The following is a 25,000-nucleotide window of genomic DNA, read 5'->3' as shown; positions in this document are numbered from 1 at the left end:
TGGTGAAAAAAAAAAATTCGCCAAGTAATAACAAAAACATGATTGGGTTTGTCATACCCCACTACACTAACCAAGGATACCAAAACACGTCTTTTGAACTCCTCATACTGCGGGGCAGCATGAAGTCATTGATCAGTGTAGGAAGTTCATCTGTAACTGCCGTCGGCATCAACAGCCATCATAATTCTCTTGTATCCCTCTGCCCCCTAGGTGTCAGGTGGCTGTGAGGCGGTGTTCGTCGATGGAAGCGAACAGAGTGGAGCACTGCATGCTCGCATCCATGTGGCATACGAGCAGCTAACCACTTCCCTGGAGCTCAACGTGTGGTTTCCTCACCTGCCTCTGCTCCTTGAACTCTCCGATTCCCAGCTCAACCCCATCAAAGGCTGGCGTGTCCCCATTTTAGCTCACAAGAGGTCAGAATGTTCTTCTTCATTGTCGCTTGCACATTTTTAATGCAATAAATCTATGGTTTGTCTGCAGAAACTCCACCACTGCTCACTGGGTTTACGACATTGAAAGGTTTACCCTGAAAAGGAAAATGTTAATCCACTTGAAAAATCAAACTCCTTATTCTGCTCAGATAAGACTACACAAGAGCATCTTCCAATGTTTTTCTTATTACTTTCGGTAATAATTCCACAGATTATTTGGATTATGTTACGGTAGTAATGGCACGTAATCGCTTATTTCGGAGATCAAACACTTTCAACCATCTCTCAATGGTTGAAATGTTTCTTCTGGAGAAGAAGATTTTTAAAGGTATATTCTTCAAAAAATCATAGCTGCCAAACAATGTGACCTTTGACGTCATAGGTGGAAAACTTTTTATTCCTCAATGGTAGGTGATCATACCTGTAAAGTTTCACTTCAATCTGTTCAGCTGTTTTGGAGAATATTTTTGAAGGCTTTTATGATACAAAGAAAATGACTGCCGAACCACGTTACCGATGACGTCATCAATTCCCCCCCCTCCTCCCCCATAAAATTTAGTCCTTGAGGAACCTCAAAAATTTTCATTGTGATCAGATAAAGCATTCGACGTATGCAATTATGACGTCATAACGAATCCACCTATGACATAATCAAAAAAGATAACTGGTTTTCCATGGGGTGTATGATACTTCACATGTGACAAGTTTCAATTTTTTTCATGGAGTGGTTTCGGAGATTCAGAGGTCTAAAGTTCTTCCTTTTCCAACATGGCTGCCACACCATGTGACCTATGACGTCACAATTATCATTGGAACATTCCATGTGAGTAGTCGCACCTTTGGTGGAAATTTGATGTCCATCAAATTTCGTCTGAATCCGTCAATAATTATTTGAGATATCGTGATATACAGTAATCCCCCGCTATATCGGGGTTCACCTATCGCACCCCCGGTTCATCACGGGTTTTCCCTTGGAACCTAACTAATTTTTTCTGCGGATTCCCCTGGTATATCACGGTAATAATATATAAAATATAAATTATTTAAGCAATAAATTATAACGCGTGGCGCTCGACCAGTCATACAACGCACGAGACAAAGTTTCGCTTGTGAACTTTGAATATTTTCTGGGTTTTTTCTCCAAGCCCTATAATGCCGCCCAAACGCCCTGCACCTTCTAAGGCTTCTGGAAAGGAACCAAAGCGCCAGAGGAAGGTCCTGACGCTCCAGGAGAAGGTTAAGGTGCTCGATATGCTTCGGGAAGGAAAAAGGTTTGCTGCGGTTGGACAAGCACTGCCAAACCGACCAGACCAGAGAAGTCGATCTCCGGCACCTCGAACACGATCACTGCCAAGGCGACCAGACCAGACAAGTCGATCTCCGGCACCTCAAACCCGATCACTGCCAAACCGACCAGACCAGACAAGTCGATCTCCAGCACCTCAAACCCGATCACTGCCAAGGCGACCAGACCAGACGAGTTGATCTCCGGCACCTCGAACCCGATCACTGCCAAGGCGACCAGACCAGACGAGTCGATCTCCGGCACCTCGAACCCGATCACTGCCAAGTCAACCAGACCAGACGAGTCGATCTCCGGCACTTCGAACCCGATCACTGCCAAGCCGACCAGCCAGAGGAGTCGATTTTGGGAGGCATCCATTCATCGCGGATTTTCACTTCTCGCGGGGGGGGGGGGTTGGGGGGGTTGGAACGTAACCCCCGCGATAAACAAGGGATGACGGTATATCGGTTTTAGCCCGATCACTCAATGGTGAAGAATCACTTTTAAAATTCTGGGTTCCAGATTCGGATTTCACCAAAATCTAATCAGTTCATCCTTGTCACAACCCAACCTGTCCACAAATTTCATTCAAATCCGTCCACAACTTTTTGAGATATCCCACATGCAAACAAACAAACAAACAAGCCGGTAGGCGGCGATGGGTCGCCGAGCATGGAAACAATAAGATATAGCAAAATGGAAGTCATATAGCGGATAGGGAATCACCTTAAGATTATGCATATCAAATCTCATCCAGTTCCATCTACTGATAACTACTCGGTATCCATTTGAATGAAAAGTACCGAAATGCGGTTTGAAATCGGAAATCCCCAAAGTTCGAGGGGGTGCTGTGGGTAAACATCGATCTAAATCGAAAATCCGGCTCGATCGATTGAGCACAATGTATTCCAGACGATTAGTGTGAATTTTCATGACCATCCGACCATAACCCTAGGAGGAGTAGCATTTGGCGCGAGGGCACCTCCAGCTCTCGCATGTTGTCGATTTTTGCACTAATTGACCTTTGACCCCTGACCTAAACGAAATCGGTCAATATGTCCTGAGGCAAAGTTGTCATACTCATTGAGTACCATGAACCTGCAAAGTTTCATTTGTATCAATGCACTCACCTGGTCGCTAGGGGGCCTTCAATTTTCGCCAATTTTCGTGCATACCCTAATTGTAGGGGGCACTGCGGGTAAAGTATTCCATATATCACAAAAAAACGGAATATATTTGATAGAGCATCACCTGTAGATCATTCGTGCCAAATTTTAATAACCCTACGTGGGATAATGGCTTTCGGAATTGATTTCGCGTGAATTGCCATTCAGTACCGATTTGGAAGGTTTTTCGGTTGTTGCTAGGGAACCAAAGCGTCCCTAGCAACCATCACAATTTCCAAAGCACGAGGTCATAAGATGTACATACCACCCGAGTTTGGTCAAAATCGGCCCACGTTTACAACCAATTATGCTGATGACAAACGAACAAACATCCAAACAAACATCCAAACAAACAGACAGAATTACTGACAATAAGGATCACCTATTTCGGCGACCCAACAGACAGAGGTGAAAACGTAACCTCCGTCCACATTCGGTGGTGGAGGTAATGATGTTCAAAGCAGCAGAAAGACTCCGTTGAAGGGTTAATCCATGCTTGGTCTGCCGTCAATAACAATGGATAATGCATTTTGTGTATAGTTACTCAATGATCATCTCTCATGATCATAGCTTATCCTGCAATCACTCGTTAAAAAGACATCTCTATGAACGTGTCAAGAACAGTTCAAGCTCCCCGTAATAGTAATGAGGAGTGAGTGTAAAGATACGTGTATGTAATATGTACACAAACGACAAACTTGTTGAGTGATGCCTTTCCTTAAGGATTAAGAAATATCATGCAGTGTTATAGCAGCACTCATTATCGATTGGTGTTATCGGTTTTTAATTGTTTTTATGGCCTAATGATCATTTAGCACTATGTTGTTTGTTTAATGAGCTTTGATTTTTCTCGACGTATTTGTTATTTTTATCGGAAAAAAAAACAATTAAAAAGCTGAATTATTATTCAGGTTTTGTTTTGGGTTTTTTTTTTTTTTTGCAGGAAACTGATGAAAGTTGGTCACTTTTCATTTGCTGCTTTGTTTGCTTGTCTGGCCTTGTTTATTAACACTGATCAGGAGCTATTTCTATATTTTGTCAGTTCCTTTATAATTGGATATTCGTTTGAGGAAATATCATTTTAGCTTCAGTTTTGTGGCATTCTCATCGGTCTTGATTACCCGGAGACCTTCGTAAAACGTTGGACATGGTGGCGGTGAACTCGGTTGGCGACTAGTATTACGAATCCCTTTTAGAACGGGAGATGTTTTTGCACCACATTATGCTGGTTTGTGTAACATAAGACAAACATAAATTCTGCACCTCGTGTTGGATTCAATGCGGTCCTTTCTGGGTTTTATATCGTCATGGATATTGGGAGATTATATTGTTACGGAATCGGGGTTCGGGGTTCGCCGCAAGGGCAAATTTCCCGGACTCTTCGCGATAAGCAGGCTGAGATGCCGCATGTAAGTCCATGGCCCGTTGGGTTGTGAAGCATCCACAAACTTCAATTGGAACTGCCAAGCCTGGCAGGGTCCACCCTCTTGTTAAACGTTTACCTGAACGTTGGCTTGGCCTGACCAATTGAGGTTCGTACCCTCAGTATGCATCCCTATATACAGTATATTTGTACCACCGAGCGAAACCCTGAGAACACACTGGCCAATCATGGAGCCAATCATAAAGACAGAATTTGCTGTCTATCTGATGGTGCAGACTGTTTGACCAATATGGAAATTCTGGGAGGGGTGGAAGGGAGTGATTCTTGTGGCATGTATATACAGCAAAAGGTTTTATTCACAAGGGATGGCAAAGCACATATGCAGAGCGTTTGTCAGGGTGCAATATGTATATAACGGGGGGAATTCAGGTGCATATATATATATATATATATATATATATATATATATATATATATATATATATATATATATATATATATATATATATATATATATATATATATATATATATATACACACACACACACAGCAAATGGAAGAGACACAGAGCAGAACTTAGTCACTTGCATTTACAAGCACCTTCTACAATGTTACCTATTTATTTACACACAAGACATGGCACCATTGAGAATCACAAGTGTGGGGGAGAAGGGGTGGGTTGAAGGAAGGGTAAAAATATGTAAAAGGGGGTGTTGCGATGTGTGTTTAAGAGGTGAGTGGGTGTGGGTGCAGGTGAAAGTGCGAGAGGAAGAGTGGTCAGTTTGTGTATCAGGAGGGTTGTTCTGAAAAGAATGGTTGGCAGACTCTTCACTGCCCTGGACCATAGGCTCGCTGTTTGTCTGAAGTAAATTAATTAGAAAGGAAGAAAAGGTCATGTAAGTCAGTGAGGGAGCTATCTTCCTGTGCTGGGGTTGGCGTGGCCTCCTGCCTTGTGCTGAGATACCATCCGGCTCATCATGCAGCCTAGCGCAGCCTATTTTGGCACTCGTCCAGCCTGGCTTGCTCATTCTGTCCACTCCTCCACTGCATTCCAAAAGCTATGAGCAGTCGGGCGTTCCACCATTTAAAGCAGTCTGAGTTGGGCGGAGAGCCGAGGGGGGTCAGAGTTCATGGTACGCTCTCTGCTGGTGCGGTTACAGGGAGCAAGGGTCATGCTTCACTCCCTGAGCCCTGAGCGCAGCGTGCTCATTGGTCTGGGACTCACCACAACATGATGTCACATCCCTCCAAGCCTGCAGCCTGTTTGATAGCTCCAAGTGCTCCCTGGTCACATGTGCATCATTTCCTGAAGATCCCATGGAAGCTTGAGTGTAGCACCCTTGATTGTTGAATGGAGACACCAGCGGCAGGTTTGACAGGTGGAGAGGTTATCGCCGGCTGTACAGGAAGGTATTGTGATGGTCAGCTGAAGTGGCGGTTGTGTCCTGGTGTGTTAAAGTGACGGTTGAGTTATGGTGTGTTGAAGTTTCAGTTGGGTTAGGGCGGGAACCATTCTCATAACCATTACAATATGATCACATCGATTATTACATTTGACGGGAACATTTCCCTGATGGGATATTTGTTGAATATTTTGCCAAGTGTTTTTCACACATGGATTTTCCCAGCATGGAAGTTTAACAAACATTTGGCTGGCATAAACATTCTCCAAAAGTTTTCCCAGTCTGGACATCAGGTGAATATTTTGCCTGTACAAACATCTGCTGAACAGCCCTGCTTTTCCCCCCTACACCAGAGCTGACATTAACACTGGCCTTTCCTCCACCAAAGCAAGGAAAGCAGCAGGAATTGTTGGGATCTATCCTGAATTCTTGAAAAAGTTGGGACCTCACGGAGATAATGGGTTAGTTTCTTTTTTCACTACCATCCATGCAACTGGAATCATATCATTAACCTGGAGAGAGGCTGGAGTCAATGCCATCCTGCTGGAATTCCCTGGAAGCCAGGGAATCCTGCTGCTGACCCATCGAGCTATTGGCCCATATCTTTGCTATATATGACATACAAGTTGGCTGAACAGGTCCTTCTGGCGAGCGAGGCTCTTTCCACTGGTAGAGCCCAACATTCCCAATGAACACACTGGCTTCAGTGCTTGGAGGATCTGTGTTGATCAAGTACTTGCACTTGCCACCCACATTGATACTGGCTACCAACACACACTCATGTCAGGTGTTGCACTAATTGACCTTTCCTCAGCGTATGATACGGTATGGCGACATGTTCTTCTGCTGAAAGCTGCCAGACTTTTCCAGTGCCAAGCCACAATCCATGTCCTTTCTTCTCCATATATTTAGCAATCAAAGATATAGGGTTTCACTCAGAGAGCAAAACAAGCTCTGGAAGGACTCTGAATGATGGTCTTCCCCAAGGGTCTGTTTTAGCTTCAATCCTCTTCAACATATATGTGAGTGACACATCTTGTACCACCTCCAGAAAGTTGCCTGTGCAGATGATCTTGCCCTTGCTCTCCGAGCAATCAACCTTGAATATCTCAGCAGTGCCCTGTCTTGGGACTTAAAGGTAGTGGTGCAATATTTCATCTCCTGGTGTCTCTGCCAAAACCCAACTAAGACCATAGTTATTGCTTTCCATCTTAGCAACTGACTGGCTAACAGCAAACTTTAGGTTTCCTTTGGTGGCAAACCAGTCAAGAACGAACCGTTCCCCATATACCTTCAAGTCACCCTTGATCGCAGCCTCACATTCCACCAACACCTAAAACGGGTCACAGAAAACATCAAGACCAGGGTAAACATCATCCGGAAACTAGTGAGCACCAGCTGGGGATCAAGTGTATGCACTCTTCGCACTGCTGGCCTTGTTCTTGCGTATTCTTCAGCAGAATACTGTTCTACTGTTCGGGCTGAGAGCAGCCACACAAAACACTTGGACACTGTCCTCAAAAAAACACTGATGTGGCTAATCAGCGGAACACTCAAATCAGCACCCGTTCAGTGGCTCCCAGTCATGTCTAAAATCCTAACCCATGATGTACGTCGAAAGGCAAGAATGCCGAGTGAGAATGATTGCATCAAAGCCAAGCCAGAACTTCCCATCCATGGATACCTCTAGAATCTACCAAATATGCAACTCAAGTCACGCAAACCTTTCTGGCGCTCTGCAAATGTTTTGAGTGATGCGTGGTTTGACACAAAGGACAAGTGATGCAATCTCTGGACAGACAACAACATTGCAAACAAAGAACTGGTCAGTGATCCGACAGAAGAACCTCCAGGTATCGACCTTTCCTGGAAACAGTGGTCTGCATGCAACAAGATTCATACTCTTCATGCAAGGAGATCACACCACCTCCACAAATGGAATTTCAAAGACAGATTAGCGTGTAACTGTGGTCACTAGATCCGACTATTCATCACATTGTGAATGAGTGTCACCTACGGAAATTTGATAAAGGATTTAGGACAATACACCGAACAACAGGCAGTGCTGTGACTTGTCTGTCCAACTTTGGACTTCGATCTGTGAGCTGCAATCGGTCATATGCAAGGAGGAGATGTGACCTCTTTCAGAACGGTGGAAATTCGTCCATATTGTGACATTCCTTGGATATGTGTTATCCTGTGGCATCTCATGCTGGGGGTTCTCGCAGCTCTGGGAGCCAATGGGACGTGTTTGTTTTCTGGGTTTTTTTGCCTTTCTTTTCTGTTAAATATCTTCGTATTTCATCTTTACTAATTTATAGAAACAGTTTTGCACATTTATTGATGTTGTTTTTTTTGTCACTGGAGGAATATTCAAATTTGACTTGGCCTTCTGTTTCCAAAGGCTTGAGCAATTTTGAAGCAATTTTTGTGCTTGTTTGGCAAAAACAAAAGGATGACAACAGCAGTTACTTCCTTTACATGAACTCAAGTTTATGATAAACACATTGATCATTCTTGATGTCCCAGCCGCAGCTGTTTTCCACAAATATGAAGGAGGTGAGATCGTTGGTCAGAGTTATATCACAATGTAAAATTCACATTGATTCATCATCGAGTCATCTCATTCCACCAAGTCATGTCCGACTTCTGGTGACATCCATGATCACATTTCTCCAAACATCCCTATCCTGCACTGCCTCCCGGAAGCTCTGGCCGAGACAGCTTGAGCGCAGCCTTCACCCCATCCATCCAGCCTCTTCAACTTCTTCTCTCAGCCATACCCAGCATGGCTGATTTATTCAAAGGAAAAAAAAAATACAATGTACAAGTATATCTTTCGAAACAATTTTGCAAATACATTGATAACTAAGTGCACAACATTGAATTAATTTGCTTGGACAAGCTCTTGGGTTGTACTTTTCATCTCGGCAGTGATGATTTGCAGGTTGTAGATTGAAGAATGAACACTGGTGACTCGAGTGTTGTTCGGACAAGCCAGAGTGCACATGACTTTTCACTGGATGATAGCCAAGGAATAAAATTGTGAAAGCGCAGGCTGCATTCATGCCTGCCAGCACAAATCTTGGAGGGCTATGGTAATTGAGGAAGCAGAGTGAGCAGCATGATGTCTGCCACATAGCTAACAAGGCTTGTATTGAAACAGGGCAGCCTTTTCGTAGCGGACTGACTAACTGCGCATTTGCTCGTGGACCTACATATGCTTTGATTTATTTATTGACATGCGGTTTGCCTGCTGCATATGAAATAACAATATTCAAAGCTTGCACCTCCACTAACCAAGGCAATGTTTGCATACAGAGTAACCTCATCGCACTTGGTGTTAGTTTACACGAACAGTGACGGGCGACCAAATCTCCTTTGCTAGACATTTCATTGTGTCTCAAATGAGAGTCACTGTTCATGGAAATGTCTTTATTGAGATGCGGCAATGCTACTCATGGAGTTGCTGTGCACATCAGGGCAGGAATTTGCAATTTGTTCACTGTGCCGCTGCTATTTGTTCGGCGTTCCCTACTCTTCATCAAAAGACATTGTGGAATCCTTAACGTCCACCAACTAATGCAAGTGCATGGGTGCTCAGGCTAAGGTCCATATGATGCATCACTGACTGCTTGTGAAACACCAATCTGACAGTTTTAAGTCGGAGCGAAAATCCAACCCAGATAAAACGGCTCTACATCAAGTGTGCCGCCTCGGTGCATTCCTGTCTGACTACCTCGACGTAATGTGGAAAAAAAAAACTTTGAGAAATTGGCAATGCTCTCTTTGCACACATACATGTGTGCTTGTTCAAATCTTTCTAACCTTTTGGATCTGGTCAAGCAAGATCACACTCCATGAGAACCAGCCATTAAACACTGACTTGCCGGTGTTCCGAAAGCCACGTTATTTTGAGCCTTTATAAACCGCAGGATCAGGCATTTCAGGATGAGATTCAAATCTGAACACACCGACACTGGTCTGTTAACACGATTACCTATTTTACAGGTTCATAGTCTTTACACTAGGGTCTCAGAGTTTGCAGCTATTTGGATATTCGAGCAGTTACACGCATTGAATTGGGTGTGACGTTTACACTGATAGCACCGACATGGAGGGGAGACATCATTTTTATGAGTCCCGTACATGTTTCACTGGAAGGGGACTACATATTTGCTCTCCATCTGTCCTTCCGTCTGTCCGTCCGTCCATCCGTCCATCCGTCCATCCCACTTGTGGTATTTCCAACTTTTTCCCATTCTCTTTAACATATTCAACTGAAACTTGGTGCACGGCTTTATTATAAGTTCAATTTTCAAGGCGTTCCATCAATTTTTCACAGTTATGCCCTTTTTGGACTTAGAAAATATCCCATATGATACATGGGTCAGCATTCAGCTGCCCTGATTCCACCCCCAATGCTTTACACCCATTGGCTGGACAGCTGGCCTGACTCCACCCCAATAAAATCACGTGCTGCCATTGTATGAAGCAGCATAGATTGGCAGGCCTCAGGCCTTAGGCCTGGGTTTTAATCCATGACCCAGTGCCATTGTAACGATCCCAGGTATATAACTACGATGTATTACATATGGACATAAGCCACACACGTTTTTGCTTCGTGTATGTACATCGGAATAGTTTCAACATGAGATAGAATAAAACCTAGAAACACACAAAACATGGTGGGCGAAAGATTCTTCTTCTTCTTCATTTTTGATCCAGTATCGGCTCGAGCGTGTGTTAAAGCAAACTAATTTTTACCTCCAGTTTGTTACCCCAGTTGGCTTTATTGGTTTCTAGTCGACAAAATATTACAAGGAAATTATGCACAGGAGGAGGCTATTCAGCCCATCATGCCTGCAGCACACCAATACCAGATTTAATAAATCCATCAATAACCCTTCTCTTCATGTGCAGCCTTTTAGCTGCTACACTGGTACTCATTTCACCTACCTCAGGAGGATGACAGGCTAAATCAACCCTCTCGTGTTAATTCAGCAGCCAACGGGGCTTGAACTCAGGATCCTAGGATCCCAAGCCACCACACTAACCACATCCTAGGATCCCAAGCCACCACACTAACCACATCCTAGGATCCCAAGCCACCACCCTAACCACAAAACCAACACCAGGCTTGAAAGTATCCATAAATGAAAATTGCTTTTCCTCTTATTTTGCCAAATGGACCCAACGCTGTGCATTATGAAGAGTTTCTTCTTCTTCATTTTGGTTCTGGTATCGGCTCAAGTGTGTGTTCAATGCAAACCATTTTTTTTAAATCTCCCGAACATTCATTGGGACCAGTCGAGGACATGTATTGCAAAGCAATTCTCGCTCTTGTTTTGTTTAATTTTTTTTTGGCATATAGAGTTGAGATTTTTGGTGTAACTAGAACATAGAATGGAACAGAACATAAGACAAAAAGAACAGTGCGAAAAGGGAGGTGGGGCACACCATGCTCTGTTCCATGTTCATGCTCTGTCATTCAGAGTGAGTGGTTCGTGCCTCGTCATTCAAAGGGAGTGGTTTGTGCTCCGTCATTCAGAGTGAGTGGTTCATGCTCCATCATTCTGAGTGAGTGCTTCAAGCCCCGTCATTCAGAGGGAGTGGTTCGTTGCTCGTCATTCAGAAGAAGTGGTTCGTGCTCCATCATTCAGAGTGAGTGGTTCGTGCTCCATCATTCAGAGGGCATGGTTCATGCTCCCTCATTCATAGGGAGTGGTTCGTGCTCCATCATTCAGAGCGAGTGGTTCGTGCCCCGTCATTCAGCGGGCATGGTTCATGCTCCGTCGTTCATAGGGAGTGGTTCATGCTCCGTCATTCAGAGGACATGGTTCATGCTCTGTCTTTCATAGGGAGTGGTTCATGCTCCATCGTTCAGAGTGAGTGGTTCGTGCTCCATCATTCAGAGGGCATGGTTCATGCTCCGTCATTCATAGGGAGTGGTTCGTGCTCCATCATTCAGAGTGAATAGTTCGTGCTCCATCATTCAGAGGGCATGGTTCATGCTCCATCATTCATAGGGAGTGGTTCGTGCTCCATAATTCAGAGGGCATGGTTCATGCTCTGTCATTCATAGGGAGTGGTTCATGCTCCATCATTCAGAGTGAGTGGTTCGTGCTCCATCATTCAGAGCGAGTGGTTCGTGCCTCGTCGTTCAAAGAGAGTGGTTTGTGCTCTGTCATTGAGAGTAATTGGTTCATGCTCTGTCATTCAGATTGAGTGGGTCGTGCTCCATCATTCAGAGTGAGTGGTTCGTACTCCGTCATTCAAAGCAAGTGGTCCATGCCCCATCATTCTGAGTGAGTGGTTCATGCCCCGTCATTCAGAGGGAGTGGTTCGTTGCTCGTCATTCAGAAGAAGTGGTTCGTGCTCCATCATTCAGTGAGTGGTTCGTACTCCATCATTCAGAGGGCATGGTTCATGCTCCCTCATTCATGGGGAGTGGTTCTTGCTCCATCAATCAGAGCGAGTGGTTCGTGCCCCGTCATTCAGCGGGCATGGTTCATGCTCCGTCGTTCATAGGGAGTGGTGAATGCTCCGTCATTCAGAGTGAGTGGTTCGTGCTCCATCATTCAGAGTGAATGGTTCGTGCTCTATCATTCAGAGTGAGTGGTTCGTGCTCCATCATTCAGAGGGCATGGTTCATGCTCCCTCATTCATAGGGAGTGGTTCGTGCTCCATCATTCAGAGCGAGTGGTTCGTGCCCCATCATTCAGCGGGCATGGTTCATGCTCCATCGTTCATAGGGAGTGGTTCATGCTCCGTCATTCATCGGGAGTGGTTTGTGCTCTGTCATTCAGAGTGAGTGCTTCGTGCCCCGTCATTCAGCGGGCATGGTTCATGCTCCGTCATTCATCGGGAGTGGTTCATGCTCCGTCATTCATAGGGAGTGTTTCATGTTCCGTCATTCATAGGGAGTGGTTCATGCCCCATCATTCATAGAGAGTGGTTCGTGCCCCGTCATTCAGCGGACATGGTTCATGCCCCATCATTCAGCGGGCATGGTTCATGCTCCGTCATTCATTGGGAGTGGTTCATGCTCCGTCATCCATAGGGAGTGGTCCGTGCCCCGTCATTCAGAGGGCATGGTTCATGCTCCGTCATTCAAAGGGCATGGTTCATGCTCTGTCACTCAGAGGGAGTGGTTCATGCTCCATCATTCAGAGTGAGTGGTTCGTGCTCCGACGTTCAGAGTGAGTGGTTCGTGCTCCATCATTCAGAGGGCATGGTTCATGCTCCATCATTCATAGGGAGTGGTTCATGCTCCGTCATTCAGAGTGAGTGGTTCCTGCTCCGACGTTCAGAGTGAGTGGTTCGTGCTCCATCATTCAGAGGGAGTGGTTTCGTGCTCCATCATTCAGAGCGAGTGGTTCGTGCCCCGTCATTCAGCGGGCATGGTTCAAGCTCCGTCGTTCATAGGGAGTGGTTCATGCTCCCTCATTCATAGGGAGTGGTTCGTGCTCTGTCATTCAGAGCGAGTGGTTCGTGCCCCGTCATTCAGCGGGCATGCTTCATGCTCCGTCATTCAGAGTGAGTGGTTCGTGCTCCGTCATTCATAGGGAGTGGTTCATGCTCTGTCATTCATAGGGAGTGGTCATGCTCCCTCATTCATAGGGAGTGGTCCGTGCCCCGTCATTCAGAGGGCATGGTTCATGCTCTGTCATTCATCGGGAGTGGTTCATGCTCCGTCATTCAGAGTGAGTGGTTCGTTCTCCGTCGTTCACAGCGAGTGGTTCGTGTTCCATCGTTCTGAGTGAGTGGTTCATTTTCTGTCATTTGAGCAAGTGGAATTCTCCTTTTGACCCATTAGACTGCTGAGACCCCTTTGAACTTTAAAGACCCTTTAAGATACCCAAGACCCTGAAGACCCAAAAGTCCCCGAGTTGAAGACCCTTTAAGACACCCAAGACCCTGAAGACTCCAAAAGTCCCAAAAAGTCCCTGAGTACCCAAAAGTCCCAAAAGTCCCTGAGCACCTAGAAGACCCAAATGTCCTGGAGGATCCAAAATACCCACATGGCTGAGAATACCAACAGTCCCACAAGTAGTGTGTGTGTGTGTGTGTGTGTGTGTGTGTGTGTGTGTGTGTGTGTGTGTGTGTGTGTGTGTGTGTGTGTGTGTGTGTGTGTGTGTGTGTGTGTGTGTGTGTGTGTGTGTGTGTGTGTGTGTGTGTGTGTGTTCATAAAGCATAACATATTCTCTCTGCTAACTTCCCTACCCCCACCCCTTTCTCTCTTTGTCCCATCCTCCCTCCACCCGCTCCTAATACATTGTAGCATCACCTTCAAACATCTCTTATCTCTCTCTCTCTCTGTCTGTCTCTCTCTCTCTCTCTCTCTCTCTCTCTCTCTCTCTCTCTCTCTCTCTCTCTCTCTCTCTCTCTCTCTCTCTCTCTCTCTCTCTCTCTCTCTCTCTCTCTCTCTCTCTCTCTCTCTCTCTCTCTCTCTCTCTCTCTCTCTCTCTCTCTCTCTCTCTCTCTCTCTCTCTCTCTCTCTCTCTCTCTCTCTCTCTCTCTCTCTCTCTCTCTCTCTCTCTCTCTCTCTCTCTCTTTCCTCTCTCCATCTCTCTCTCTCTCCATCTCTCTCTCTCTCTCCATCTCTCTCTCTCTCTTTCTCTCTTTCTCTCTTTCTCTCTTTCTCTCTTTCTCTCTTTCTCTCTTTCTCTCTTTCTCTCTTTCTCTCTTTCTCTCTTTCTCTCTTTCTCTCTTTCTCTCTTTCTCTCTTTCTCTCTTTCTCTCTTTCTCTCTTTCTCTCTTTCTCTCTTTCTCTCTTTCTCTCTTTCTCTCTTTCTCTCTTTCTCTCTTTCTCTCTGTTATGTCCTGGCAGTGTTTGTCTCCGAACATGTCTGCGCAGTGTTTGTCTCTGGACAATATTTATAGTATGACCGGTAGAAAATGGATTTAACGCATTATTTTGTTTCTATCATCACTGTTATTTTTTGCAGAATCATTTTCATGAGACAGTATGAATCGTAATTAACGCTCCACTGCACGTCTGCCTTCCCTTCCTCTCACCTCACATTGTCTTCCCTTCCTCCAGCCCTCCTCACTCTCCCCCCCTCCTCTCTATTTCCCCCTCTACCTTCTCAATCTTCCCCCACTCCTCTCCCTCCCCCCCCCTTCTTTTTCTCCCCCTCTCGGTATTCCCATCAGCAAGGCGACGGGTGGTATTTGCTCGTTGATTAATAAATATCTGATCCTATTGAAATGTCAAGAGAAATTATTGCATTAAATGAACTCAAAACTGCAACACGTTCATGTACATTGTACTACTTGCAATGAGTGCACAGCCCAGTAAAACTGGGAATGTAGTCTTTTGCCTCTTGTACAATGTAGTGGTGTAGGAGTTGCTCGTTAAAATCTCACCATGCCCTTTGTCGTCGTTAGACGTTACCTGCCGGTGCGAGACGAGGAAAATCCACCCACATGGTCATTCGTAATCCCAAATTTCTTGCTTACCTTACCTTCTTGTTTCGGCTTTGGTGGCGTAATGGTTAGAGTCCGGGAGGTTGGCGGTTCGAACTTCGCTTTGTTATGGGTTCTTGTGGGGTTGGCCGGTGGGGGGAGGGGGGAGGGGTGTTGGGGAGAAGCTTTCCCCAAGTTTTTCATGATCCGACTGACGTTCAACTAATGTTAGGGCAGGAATTTTGAATTTGGCCATGATAGCTTGCCTTCTCTTCCAGAGTCTAGGGATCTAGGCCATTATGCCAGCCTGCTACTTCCTTGCCTGACCCTCAGTATTTAAATGGATAAATCACAGACAAACAACCATAAGTTGGTGACAATGGCGTTGGTTTTGATGGGCCTAATGCCCTCTTTTGCATCAAAATTCCTTGTAAGGGAACTAATATTATTATTATTATTATTATTATTATTATTATTGTTATATACCTTCATGGGAGTTCAGCATAACTTTCAGGGATTTGTAAACATTGAGGATAATTTTCTTGCACAGACAAATGCACGGAAGTGAAAATGAAGAAGTGATTGTGGAGGATGAAGAAGATGAAGTGGAAGGACAAGAGTATGAAGATGATGAGGGGGAGAAAGAGAACAGATCTTCTCGGGGTCGTGGCTGCACCCTGCAGATTCAACACGCTTGGGTTCGAGTTTGGGCCCAGTTTGCGGCACATGATCACGGCCAACCTGTCCCTTTGCTCTCTCCTGACTGGGCCCTCGATGTGAGTGATCTTGTGCGCGGACGACTCACCGTGGAAGACCCCAAGGTCGTCGAACTTCGAGATGGACACATCCTAGTCGGCAGAGCGTCTGGGACGACGGCCGTCCAGGTACGCTTCGTCGGACTTTGAATTTGCACTGAAAATACTTATTCTCGAAATTTTTTTTTAATTTGTATTGTTCATTTGGCAACAAGAAAAAGTCTCTTCTGCTTTGCTCAGTTTATCGCATGATATTTGTTTGAAATATTTGCATCGCAGGACGAATCCACATTCAATAAATCAAGAGAATTTTGGGCCCCTGTGCAATGTATGAACAATCGATCACTGAATTGACTGTCGTGCACGATGACCTTTCATGATTGATTCACTGTGGTATGACAAATGAGCTTAATTTCCATCCACACACATCCCACATGAGTACGGAAGTGTGCGTAATAACTACTTCATATTATGAATGTTATTATCTATTATTCAGGCACAAAGGCTTTTTTTTCCGGTATCAGCAAAACTGTAAGGGCATTTACACAGCAGATCCCTTTAGAATGAACTGTTAGGTCTTGTTGACTTTGCACCTAAGTAGTGTGAACGGAAAAGGCTTACTGCCCTTCACAGGTGCTGATGGCTGTTACCTATCGCAGACGTGTGATGTTCTCCAACCTACAACATTCAATCCCACAGTACGTGGCCAGAAGACTAAAATCTACCATTACCACTCTGCACTGACTGACGGTTGTTTTTTTTTTTGTCGGTGCTCATTTGAAATCAAACCATTTCACGTGCATTGAAAAACCTTTCATGCTTTTAAGCTGTAGAACCAAGAATGTGCAATCCATCCTTTTGCTTTTACAGCGATCACAGAAATAATAAACAAACTGTGTTATTTCACTTTACACATGTGCTCTGGAGTGGTGGACAAAGTGGACAGCCACGACCTGGTGAATTTCCAGGACCCAATGTGCTGACAAGCAGCAAGAGAATATTATAACCAAGGTCCCTCTGATCAGAGGCCCCGTCACATCAACAACTATAAGAGCGCTCGGAAGAGAGTATAACTCCACCAGGCTGAACAATTTACCTTTTGTATCCCACGTATAGGCTGGATCTGGATCCGGACCTGAAACAAAATCTAATCGCCTTGTTCTTGTCACACACCCAACGTGTCCACCAAGTTTCATCCGAAGCCATCCATAACTTTTTGAGATATCCTGCACACAGACAGACGGGCAGACAAACTGGGGTGAAAAGGTAATCTCCGTCCACCTTCGGTGGTGGAGGTAACAATAATGATAATGATAATTACTACCATACAACTACTACTACTACTACTACTATTACTCCTACCTTCCTGTGGGGTCGGCCGCACCAGTCTTTTGTCCTCTCACCCCCGTTACCCAATCATCCTCTCTCGGTATCCTTAATTCTCTCTCACATGCATCTCCACCACGTCCTCCACCTTCGTCTTGGTCTGCTCCTCCTCTTTCTGGGAACTGTGTGCCATATCAATGGCCAGCCCAAGCAGAGGTCTCAGCAAATATAGACATGCCTCCCTCACCTTTTCTCTAATATCCTTTACTCTTGCCGACCTCCTCATGTACTCCTTCCTCTCCCTCTCCCTCAGAGAGATCCTCCTCGGTCCTCTCATTTTCCCTCATTTCCATGCTCTGCAGCAATCCCTCCTTTTCCTTTGTCAAAGCGCAATCATCTGCTCGTGACAGTGTAGTTGATCTTATTCCAATGATTAATCAGTTTAACCACAAATCTTTATCGGTGTTGTCAAACCACAAGAAAATTTGCTGCATTAAATCCATTCACCTTCTCGGCATTTCCTTCTACACATGTTAGTACGTGAGATTTGTAAGTATACTTGTGAATTTCTAAGATCCGTCGGTTGTGATTATTGTTCTGCTTGGTGGCTGCCACATTGTATGGAGCTTGACCTGATGACAAGTATGCCGCAGTTACTGACTGGTTCGGACCATTTATTGTGATCCTTCGAGGAGGGAAAGGCAATGTAGATAGCAGTGTGTGCCAAAGAAGGTCGGCACACACACACACACACACACACACACACACACACACACACACACACACACACACACACACACACACACACACACACACACACACACACACGGTCAACTCTTTGGCATACGTTGATGTATACAAACTGATATACTTATCGAGTTAATCATCCCCCATCCTCCCCTTATTCCCCTTCCTCATCCTGTTTCCCTTCTCGATTCCTTCTCTGTTCCTTTCCTTTCCTTTTTTCTCTTTCACTCTTTCCTTTCTTCAACAGTATCAAATCATTCCCCAATGGATTGGCTGACGGTGTCAAAAAAAAGTGCTTCTTACGACTATGTAGGCTGGCTGATGCTGCGGTTAGCATTGAAGTATCTGACAAGCTGCTGTATGCAGTGGTGGCTAAAGCCAGAAGTTCCACTTTGATTTTATTACACATATATGTAAATGTTGAAGAGTGTGTGTGTGTGTGTGTGTGTGTGTGTGTGTGTGTGTGTGTGTGTGTGTGTGTGTGTGTGTGTGTGTGTGTGTGTGTGTGTAAATTGCTGTTGTTGGCTGCTATCTCCACACGTGGGTGGGTTTCAGGAGATGGGACGGACACCGACCAGATCTCAAAGTATCCACCTCCATCGTGTGTTTGTGTTATATTGTGCCCGGGAAGAAAGAGATGTACAAAAGCACAAGTCGCATCACCCTTATGATAAAGTGCTAGTAAATTGAACGACATATTGTGTGCGAGGACACTCAAACCATGGTGCACATTCGGAGGTGCGACGTTATGCTGACGATCTCCAAGGAGGGTGAAACATGTTCACATCTGTACCTCCACCGCAGTCTGTGACAATGATCCTGCCATTATTGCTGTTAAAAAACGATGGGCACCCAGTAAGGGTTGTACTGGAGACCTGAGAGATTGCCGGGGTGCCATTCTGGAATTTCCTTGGGCAAATGGACCATCCATAGACTCCGTGCTTCCGATTTCTTTTTTGGGCCAAGTTCTGGCAGTAACTTTCTATTCGTTAAGGATACTGGTGGTAACTTGCCTTATTTCCACAAAAGGCATCGAGTGATCTTTAATGGTTACTCGAAATCAATGCCAGCAAAAGGGGCATCGATTTTGACATAGGGTGTGTCAATATAAGGTTAACCACTTCAAAACTTTATTAACCTAAACAATGAGTAATAAAACAAAAAATTAACTCGGAAAATGAAAACCAAATCATGGAGAAATGAAACTCATTATGTGTTAATGCGTTTATAGTAGAGGTGTTCGATGTGAGTACACACACACACACACACACACACACACACACACACACACATCATGCATTCTCACGTTTTCAATGACGTTTCTGCAAGTCTTAATTTTTTTACCGTCTGCACCTAAGCCTCAACTGCTGCCTTCAGATCAGGTTCAGATCTGGGGTGTTCCTCGTAGACGTTATCCTTACAAGCTTCCCAGAGGAAAAAATCCAGCAGATTGAAGTCAGAGCTGTGTGGAGACAATTAATTTTCCATACGCAAACTGAGAACTCGTTGTCCGAATTTTTGGTGTAGAAAGGCAATTGTTTAATTGGCTGTATGCAGTGTAGCACCTCCTTGCATGAACCACTGTCTCAGGAGGGCTGCAGTGCTCATCGATTGCTTCAAGTCTTCGTAAAATGCATCGACACAATCGACCGCTATCATTCTTGATTGATGGTAACCGTTCTACCGTTTTCATCTTCAAACCAATACGGCCAAAACACACTTCTGTAGCTGACAGCCACAAATGCTGTGACTTTCCGACCCTTAAGCGACTTCTCTTCAACGTCATCCTGGCGTTGATTTCCCCAGGAAATGTTGTTGTGTGAATCTCTCACATTGTGACTCGTGCTGCTTTATCCCCATCGGTCAATTTATGGACTCTTGTGATGTGGTAAGGAAAGAGGTTTAAACCTTGTTTCATTATTCTCATGATACTGCTGGCAGTGAGACCCAGGTCAGCCGATATTTGTCAATGTGATTTCTTCGGACTTTACATGACTGACTCACGAACTCGTTCCATGTTTCCTTCACACCGTACACTTCTTGGGTGACCGGACCTTCCCGTGTTAATGTTGAGAATCGTCCCTTCACTTTTGAACTTTTTCAGAAATTTCCAAATGGCTGCTTGCTTGGCTTGTTTCTGGGATGCACTCCATATTCAGTGCAGAACCTCGTCGGGATGGAAGCAATTGATTGGGCGTCAAAATACCACTTGACAATGTTTACTCTTTACTCCGTAGAAAACGTCATTTTTTTTTGTAGAATACTTCGCTTATGCTTGAATAACTTCTCACTCCTGCAAAACAAAACAAAAAAATTAGGTAATGACTAAAAGTACAAAGGATATTTGAAGCGGTTCATCTTTTATTGACACACCGTACGAGGGAAGATGCACTTTGTGATGCTTACATAGCACAGATCCAACAGTTTTGGGGCCATTCAAAAATTAGGTAACGCATGGAGGGGGTGGTGGGAGGTGTATGTCTCAGTGTTGCAGAATGCTAGAGTGGGGAGGGGGGAGGTTTCCAATGATGTTACCTTTTGCTAAATCAATCAGCGACAACTTTGTTCGAGGCACCCTTTATTTAAAGATGTAAATGTTTCATGATTCATGGATTCAATACATCAATGACAAAAGCAAAAAGCTTTATTTAAATTCAATCGTTGCGATTCCATCATTGCTATTTCCGCACACACTTAATCTCATTTGCAAATGAAAGCAATTGAACACATTTAGAATCGATTATATCACTGAGTGATTCGTCCAATGATGTCATTACAAGGATTCCGACTGCTGCCTGGTGTCATTGACGGTACACTGTACCACCTTTACTTTTTCAAATATAGTTCGTAGTTACTGAAAAAATCATCGGGATAAATAGCATCCTGGGTTTAAGGTATGAAACAGGGAGAGGAGGTCTTCATTGAGCGTTACATAATGTTTTATGGGGTGTCTGTTGAAGCATTATGGGGGGGGGGGGGCGGTGTTAGATTTGGGAAAAAAATGTGATGTTATTTTTGAATGGCCCCTTGGAGTTTGTTTGGGAATCGACACCTGGTTTGACTTCTGATGGAATTTCAATCAGACGGGATCAAATGAGACTACTCGTGCTTATGGGAAGGCATTGCAAAACAGAGTTCCTTGTCATTTTGCAAGTGATGTGAAGCCTGTCTCACAATTAATGTGTACCCTTGTAAAGAGTTTTGTTTTTTTATACATAGATCTTTATATTCGGCAAGACTGATGAAGAAGATCCAAATATTGTGGGGAGCTCCATGAAGCCAGAAGCAGATAAACTAGTGGCCCAGATGTATAGTGTTAAAAATACTGGTGTTACAGAGAGACAAATGCAGAACAAATGTACTTGGGATTGAGCAGACAATGAGAGAAGAGAAGAAGAGAAAAAAGAGGGAGGGAAAGGAGAGGGAGGGAGAGGTTTTTGGAATATTTTGGAAGTTGGGAGAGAATTACAGGGTATTAGGTAATTGTGACGTTAAATTTTCAGCAATATCCCATTGCAATTTGGTCTGGCTTCCCTCAGAAGGCTGGCAGGATGATGATTTAATGTCAGAGGCTGTCTTCGGCCTTTATTATTTGGGGCTGAACCGACATAAATGGTGGTCAATACTGTGGCTGCCCAATCAGGAATGGGTCTTCATGGGAAGTACTTTCTGGAAGCTTCACCAGAGGTGTTAGTATTGGTGCTGCTCTACATTGAGTTTGCATCATAGCCTTATTTGAGCTTGCTGTTCATCGATGCCATCCTTTTGTTATGTTCTGTGGTTCGTTGTCCGAAGCAAGTATACAGAATAATTAATTAATTAGAATGTTTGTGATGGACTGGTTCATTAACACCATTCTGTGACTATACTAGCTTAGCACATCTTTAATGCTCAGCCTGTGCAGTCATTATTAATACTGTGTGCCTGAGTATGCTACGGACTTTGAACGCTGCTGGACCAGCAACATGATTTGCAGTGATATTGAGATATTGAGACTTCATGAGTGAGGCATGTACTCTCAGAAATACTAATCACTCAGTGGAATGAGTTGCACAAACTGACAATGGGTGGCACTTTTCTCTAAGTGTCTCCTCATTTTGAGTCACTGCAGTACTCCGTTGAGCAAAAAGACCTGCTGAACTTCAGCTCGCAATACGATGTATTTGTTTGAACCTTTTTTTTCATATAAAGCAAGTTGATACTTTGACCTTGTGAGTGAATAATTTTTGTCAACTCATTCCATCCAGCAATTTAAGAGTGCATGAAAGTCAAACACACCCCAAAGCCAAATTATATGTTCAACGACCGTCACACCACCAGACTAGTATGGGACGAAAATGTCCCCACATCCGCTGGGTAATTTGGCGTGAATTGATGTCTCCGACGAAGCGACGCCGAAAGGAGGAGCATGAGTGGTGCTCGTCAACATTACACACTCAAAGTGCATTAGCGCTGACCAAATCTGCCCATCCAGTGGGTTAATAATCCAATTCTCAAAGTGCTATGTAGCCTGCTCCTGATGACCACACAAGGTTTCATCTAACCACATATATTTATCAACAATGAATTGGAGAAAGGGGAGAAAGGCATGACCTCACAGTAGCGGTCACAAGGAAAAAAATAAAATAAAACAACGTGCCACTGGTACCATAATAGCTTAGCAAGTATATCTTATTCATTCACTGAAGGAGGAGGGAGAGGGGGTAGTGGACACAACTGGAGATCGATGAGACAAAAGAATACCTGCACTGTGTGAGCCCCGCTCATGTATATGGCCCAGCTGAATTCATGTGGGCTCCTCCACCCGGTCAGCTGTTGGGGTCCTGGGCAGGTGTGCAGCAATTTCGTGCAGTCCTGGCCTCGCTGCACTTTGGGTGCCTCCCTCTGCGACCTCTTATGCTAACCAGAAGCAGCACAAGCCACCAGTACAAAGCAAGGCTCTACCACTGCCACATTCACTGTTTTTCTGGCACATGAGTGCCCTTTTATGGTCGCATGGGGCCCATCAATTCACCTGTGGTGCATGCTTATTGGGCAGTGTTCCAGAATGAAGTCCATATATGACATGTCCATGGTCTCTCGCTGACCCCGAGATCATGCACTGGCTATTACGCCAGGGAATTTCCAAACAAAAGGAACGTTCAAGAATGTACGGAGGGGGGGGGCTTAGACACAGACACTGGAGTGGGGGGAAAAGAACTTGTTCTTTTGAAGAAGATGAAAAAAAAAAAATGAAAAGAAAAAGAAAAAAAAAGTGGGGGGAAAAGAACACATGCTCGACAAGTTTCATTACTTACGAGCGGGGTATGCTTACACATTGTAAGCAATAATGAACAGTGCTTCCCCATTGTCTCAGGTTGCCCACATGAATTTATTTTATTCATTTATTTATATTTATATATACAGATGCTTTCCAACAGTTCATTAATTTTTCCATAGTGTTCTTCGATTTCCGTTGAGACACAAAATTACCGTGCTTCCCTATTGTCTTGGGTCGCTCACCTCGATTTTTTTTCATTTATTTATATTTTCGTTTATGGATGCTTTGCAATGGTTCTTTGGTTTTTTCCTGGTGTATCGGCTTCAATGTCCATTGGCACACAACATTTCAGCTCTCCACATCACCGGAGGGTACTGAACATTAATATCAGTCAGTCAGTGAGTGATTTGTAAGAGCTTTACACAGAATATTGGACGGAAACGACACTGCACTTTCACACCTATGAAGGAACAACTATTCTAATACCCCCCCCCCCCCCCATTTCACCCTCAAAACCAGTACAGCAAATATATATATATATATATATATATATATATATATATATATATATATATATATATATATCTTCTTCTTCTTCTTCTTCTTTCGAGCTGCTCCACGGATTATGTCGCCACAGCGGATCATCCATTATGATCCGCACAGAGCAACCATCCATCTGCCACCCACATGATTGTTCCTGCTAATGCAAACCATTCAACCAGAAGGAACGTGATGTGATCGGCGGGCAAATCTAAACATGTGGAGTGTGATGAGCACTCCGCAGATCCCCATTGGACATAGTCCTACACCTATGCCCAATGGGGAGCGGGGGAGTGCTCAATACACTTCACATGTTTCGAGATACATATATATATATATATATATATATATATATATATATATGTATGTATATATATATATATATATATATATATATATAAATATATTATAAAGATATATATAGAAAATATATATATATATATATATATATATATATATATATATATATATATATATATATATATATATATATATATATATATATATATATTGTTGCGGTCTTCGCGCCCGCCGGCGTGCGAACGGCCACGTAACTCGAATCGCGGCACGTCGCCCACCGGACGGACAATCCAGTCGTGACCCTCTCGGACTAACGCCGGGAACCAGTCACGGGTGGACCTTTCGGTCTCACCGCGATCGAGCCAATCAGCCCCCGCGTGGGATAGGGTTGCTCGCCGACCCGACCTACCTAAGTACCCACGCGGAGGGTAGACCGGGCGATCGCACCTCGCCGCAGGTCGACTTCGGACACAGGCCACTTAAGCGACCCGTTCCGTACTATCAGAATAACCGAGCGGTGTTATCGTCGACCTCGACGGTTCGATTAATTATCGGGCGTATTCAGCCCACTACCAACCCTTTACGTGAAGCAAGATGAGGATTCAATGGAGGAAAAGACGAAGCGAAGCGGGAGGACAGTTCAACAATAAAGCACATTTATTCGCGGCACACGGGAAGCACACAAATACAATTCCACCAAATGCACACAAAAAAAAAAAAACACAATTCCATTTACACAAAAAGCAAATATAAAAGTGAAAACACAGTGCAGAGCTAATACCGACTACCGAGCACACGGCAACACTTATACAATTCTACTTCACAGACGGCGCCGACAACACATACCCAAAACCAAGGAAAAGAAACACCCTCAAGGATGAGGCGGGCCTGAGGCCGAGACCGGGTCGCGCCTACCCGTCTGGTGATGAGACGCGGAGCGGCGATGGCGCCCGCGGGCCTCGCGTGGGAGGTGGGAGGGGGTGGGAAA

General features: G+C 44.5%; 1 protein-coding gene across 1 annotated transcript in view; it reads left to right on the top strand.

Annotated features, from left to right (window-relative positions):
- The window catches only part of LOC147010839 (transmembrane protein 132C-like), a 741,813-nt gene that overhangs the window by 669,726 nt on the left and 47,087 nt on the right, over window positions 1–25,000 (top strand). The window contains exons 6-7 of the mRNA XM_085859640.1: window positions 211–416; window positions 15,635–15,968. Coding sequence (XP_085715766.1) covers window positions 211–416; window positions 15,635–15,968 — 540 coding nt within the window. The remainder of the gene's footprint in view (window positions 1–210; window positions 417–15,634; window positions 15,969–25,000) is intronic.

The sequence above is a fragment of the Eptatretus burgeri genome, chromosome 16 (assembly GCF_056783735.1).
Source record: "Eptatretus burgeri isolate ZD-2024b chromosome 16, Ebu_testis_v1, whole genome shotgun sequence".
Taxonomy (NCBI): Eukaryota; Metazoa; Chordata; class Myxini; order Myxiniformes; family Myxinidae; genus Eptatretus; species Eptatretus burgeri.
Note: the sequence above shows the minus strand (reverse complement) of the source record. Positions and strands in the feature narration are given on the sequence as shown.